Source organism: Equus quagga, unplaced genomic scaffold (assembly GCF_021613505.1).
Source record: "Equus quagga isolate Etosha38 unplaced genomic scaffold, UCLA_HA_Equagga_1.0 HiC_scaffold_5286_RagTag, whole genome shotgun sequence".
NCBI classification, from domain to species: domain Eukaryota; kingdom Metazoa; phylum Chordata; class Mammalia; order Perissodactyla; family Equidae; genus Equus; species Equus quagga.
Genome location: NW_025794011.1, coordinates 1 through 4,749, shown reverse-complemented (window position 1 = coordinate 4,749; position 4,749 = coordinate 1). Strand labels below are relative to the sequence as shown.

At 32.7% G+C, this 4,749-nt stretch overlaps 1 protein-coding gene across 1 annotated transcript in view; it reads left to right on the top strand.

Moving 5' to 3' along the window:
• LOC124232387 (phosphatidylinositol 3,4,5-trisphosphate 3-phosphatase TPTE2-like) overlaps window positions 1-4,723 on the top strand; it is a 12,573-nt gene extending 7,850 nt beyond the window's left edge. The window contains exons 7-9 of the mRNA XM_046649354.1: window positions 1,532-1,592; window positions 2,402-2,483; window positions 2,587-4,723. Coding sequence (XP_046505310.1) covers window positions 1,532-1,592; window positions 2,402-2,483; window positions 2,587-2,782 — 339 coding nt within the window. The 3' untranslated portion in view covers window positions 2,783-4,723. The remainder of the gene's footprint in view (window positions 1-1,531; window positions 1,593-2,401; window positions 2,484-2,586) is intronic.
• The last annotated feature ends 26 nt before the right edge of the window (window positions 4,724-4,749 follow it).

Genomic DNA, 4,749 nt, shown 5'->3' with positions numbered 1-4,749 from the left:
CCTTCAATTTTCTTTTCTTGAAATGTACTTATTAACTGGCCTGCAAGGAATTTTCATGCCATATTTGCCAGCACTGGGTCTTCTCATTAAAAAGGAAAGGCTAATGTTATGGGTGAAAATGGCATTTCATTACTGTTTTGGCATCTTTATTGGTGAGGCTAAATATTTATCTTTGTAGGTTGTTAGCCAGTTGGATTTTCTCTTTTGTGAATTGCCACTTTTATTTATGGCCTATTTATCTATAGGGTGAGAGAGTAATCTTTAAATTGTTGTTACTGTGTTATTAGTTTGTACTACTATAACTAGTTTATAGATTACACTAGGCATAGTCCTTATTCTCTCAATTTTACTGAAGAATCTCCTGTCATTTGTTTGTTGTACTGTGGCTTTTTTTAAACAGAAGTTTCAAATTTTTGTGAAGTCAAACCTAAATCTGTTGATCTTCCATTGATAATCCTTAGTTCTTCCTCATCCAAAGAATTGATGTTCATTTACATTTCTTAGAGATATTTGTGGCTTTGTATATTTGATACCTCAGTCCATCTGGATTTTATCTTGGTGTAGGGATCCCACACATTTTTGACACGTGTAAGACTATTTATCCCCCCTACCACAGTGCTATGCAGACTCAGAGTGTTTCTCTTTTTGATTTATTATTTCCTCCTGACAGGGATAACCAATTTAACAAATTGATCATTTTGATACCTTAATTTTTCTTTTTCTCAATATTAAGCCAGTAAACATTGCTATAAGGGTACTGTACTAATCAATTTTTGACATTTTTTACAGTCACTTTTGTTTTTGGCAGAGATACATGCACATGTGTGTGTTGCAGTTGGATAAGTTTGCTGGAAATATTGTTGTATTAGTATGGTGATATTAACTGTATTTTAAATAATAACCACTATTTATTATTTTTAGTTATACATATATACATATATGTGTGTATAACATACACATATATACACATACACACATATATATTCATTTTAGAAAATAAGAAAACACAGATGAGCCAAGAAATTCTCCATATTGTTGCCATTTATCTAAAATTTGACATAATGTGTTTATCTTTTTCTGTCATGCACACACATACATACATTTTTTGCATTTATTTATTTAAGTAATGCTTAGGTAGATTGTAAAATCCAGATCATTATCTAAAATACATATCTATGTAGAATTAGATCTAGATAAGAATCATATAGTACTGCGAATTAATGAGTAGGAATAAATTCACTTAAAACTAGTCAACCAGCTAATTTCCTTGTCTGGTATCTTTAAACAATGTGTATTTATAGTAGAGGCTAATCAGGGTAGTCAAGCACAACCTTGTGGGCTATTTGAAAACTATCAGTGGGTTAGATGTGATTTGGAATGCACATACTCTTATAGTCCCTGAATCTCCCCTAAAAGGTGCTAAGTGAGGGACAAGTGAATAAAAGGTAATAACCATTTCAGGCTACTCCTAGGAAGTGGCTTATGTTGGTGCCATGTGGATATATGTAATATATGTGTCCATCGATTTTAGGAAGTTGTGCGGTTCCTGGACACCAAGCATCGAAACCACTACCAAGTCTACAATCTATGCAGTACGTACTTAACTAGATATTTTCCTACTATAGATAGAAAACAAATCACTGCATGTAAGAAGACGATTCAGTTTTTACGTTTCATTTAGTCATAAGTATTTGGTAGTGGTGGGAAGTGAGTTAAAAAATCTCCATCTTGCTCTTGGCCCTATTTGGTGGGAAAAGATAGCTCAACAGCACGAAGTGCCCTGTGAGCGAGACAGGAGGCTGGGGTAGAGGCGGAGCCATTTTAGGAGTCTGTATGCTCTAGTGGTTTTAGGTGAAGAAAATATTTCTGTTTTTCCTGCCAGCTCCTGTTTTGAAGACAGATAATTCAACAAATTCATTCTCTAACCCACTAGGAGTGGGGTGTGAGGAGAGCAGGGCCCTACACAGAAAAAAAAGAAAACGGTGTAGAAAACAGATTATATCTCAGCTTACTACTTTGTCTTTCTTGATTTTCTCCTCTTCCTGTACATTAAATTATCATTTTCAGGAGGCAAACATTTTGGTCGACCACATTTGCTTCTGCTCTGTGGTGCTTAACTACCCTATAATAATGTAATGAGTAGCCTGCTAGAAAATTAAAAGTAAGCCCTATTAAGCAAACCAAAATAGGTTGAACTTAGGTTACTCAAGATGGACAAACCACTACTGTCCTTATATTTTTGAGACCCTTAAGTTTCTTTTAGAGCAGGAGGAGCCAGTCAGAAAGCTCCTTTTAAAGGTGAATAAGGAATTTCTAACAGAAAAGCATAACTTATTCATAACTTGATCATTTACTTTGTTTATTAGATATAGAGGTATGACCCATTCATCATCTATTTTAGGTGAAAGATCTTACAATCCTAAGCGTTTCCACCACAGGGTCCATCGAATCATGATTGATGATCACAATGTGCCCACTCTAAAGTAAGTTTCTTGCCAAGTTGGCTGTCAGAAAAGGGCTAAATGAATTGAGCTCAATTTTTTTGAAGTACTTTAATTCAACTAAAAATTTTACGTTTGAAATCAGAGAGATGCTGACTCTTTCGAAGGAAGTCATTGAGTGGATGGCTGAGGATAAAAGAAACATTGTGGTGATTCACTGTAAAGGCGGAAAAGGTAAAAACATTTTTCTTTTTATTTCTCTTTTTCTAGAGAAATGTGAAAAACATATTAAGGTACAAGACCAAGACATACTGCTATTAATCAGTGTTGATAATTGTTAACACTTTTTAATATTAGCTTCAAGACTGAAGAAAGGGAAGGAAAGGGGGGAGTAGGGGAGGAAGGCAGAGAGTAAAGAAGGGAAGAAAATAGGAATAAAAACTAAGAAATTTCCGTTGTTATTGACTATTTGGTTTCTTCATTTTTGATTTGCTAAAATAATCTGTCAAAATACAGTGTTTAGAAACTGTCTGAGCACTTGTGTTCTATTTAAGATTGTTCTTAAACTTTGTGAGAGGCTTTTAAAGTTAAGGGAACCAACAGTGATGCTATTTCAAAAACCAAATCTACTGGAATTTTTATAGTGTAATGATACAAAGAAGATGATTTTGGTGGGTGTAAAATGAGAAAAAAAAAGCTGTTAGTAAATCCAACCAATTTAAGTTGAATTAGATTTTCTCTCATTCAACTTTAGACTTTTAATAATCATCCAAGCATATTTCACAATTTTTGACAAAGAATTATGTTTTTGGTGAGCTGTAAAATTGTTTTTTATATTGAATTCTGGGAAAACGTAACTCTTTAAAACTGCCGTATATATTTGAGTAGAATCAAGTTTTAGTCTTATTTGAAAACTAGTTTCAAGCCCATTAGTGAGTAGGCAAGTTCTGTCTCCAGATCCACAGGTTGAAATATTCTGTATATGTTAGCAATTTACAATACCATGGATAAATGAAGAATATTGAGGTTGAACCACATGGAACTGTCAGTTTTGGACCATCTTTTACTTATAAAAATGGCCATTTCACATGGCTCAACCTAAAATATTATAATTTCAAGCAATTGGCTTCACTATTCTTTTAATTAAAGCTAATTCCCTGCTTGAAGGAAAACATTCATTTCAAATTTCATTTTTTTCTTTTTTCTGAGAGAGGACTATTCTGTGTTCACATGTCTTTCATCGATTTCCCTTTAGGATTGTTTGGAGGGCTGGTGTTCAGCTGGTGCACATCAGAGCAGCCTCTTTTTTTTAAATTGTCATTCGTATCAGTTTTCCTCTATCTATCTATCCATTATCTATCTATCTATCTATCTCTCTATCCATTAAATCAATCTTATTATCTATCTATCTATTATAAATCTATCTATCCATTAAATCAATCTTATTAATTATATTACTCAAATCTTTCTATTTAGTATTTCTTTTCTTTTTTACTATTTCTTTGTATCAACTATTTTGTGTGTTGATTTCTTCTTTTAATTCTATCAACTTTTGCTTTTTATATTTCATAGTGTGTTGTTAGGTGCATGCAAATACATGATTATTATATCTTCTCAGTGGGTTATTTCTGTTATAAATTTTTCGTCATTTTACATTCAACCTTTCTGTGTCATTTTGGTTTAGATATGTCTCTTTAAAGAGCATATACCTGCATCATTAAAAATGCAATCTCAGTATCTTCATTTTCAATGTATTTATTGCAATTGCTGACATATTTGGACTTATTTATGACATTCAGCTATATGTTTTATATTTACCACAATTTTTCTATGCTTCTTTTTATCTACTTTCCTGCATTCTGTGGATCCTCTCACCCTTTTGTTTTTCCTATAATAGTTTATTTTGAGGTTTCTTGGCTTCAATTCCTACCTACCAGCTTGACTCCTCTCTCCATTTCTGATCCTCTGAGTTTTCCTTGCCTTTTTATTTTTGAGTTCAGCCATTTTTGTTCTTTATCATTTCCATATGTTTGATACAGAGGTGGAAGTTTTCAATCTATCATTGGTGCTCAAACTATCATCTTGATTTAGAAATAGTCTTTTTAACTTTCAATCATCTTTGTTAGATTTCTTGAACTTTAATGCAAAGAGTACCCAGATTTAATATTCTCAGTACCCTTGTAAAGAAAACTCTTTAGATTTCTTAGAATAAATATTCTTTTATCTTTTATGGGAAAACGTAAGAGAAACCTCCTTGCCAGATTTGCCAGATAAATAACAAAATACCTCAGATGAAGCAAAAAAAAAA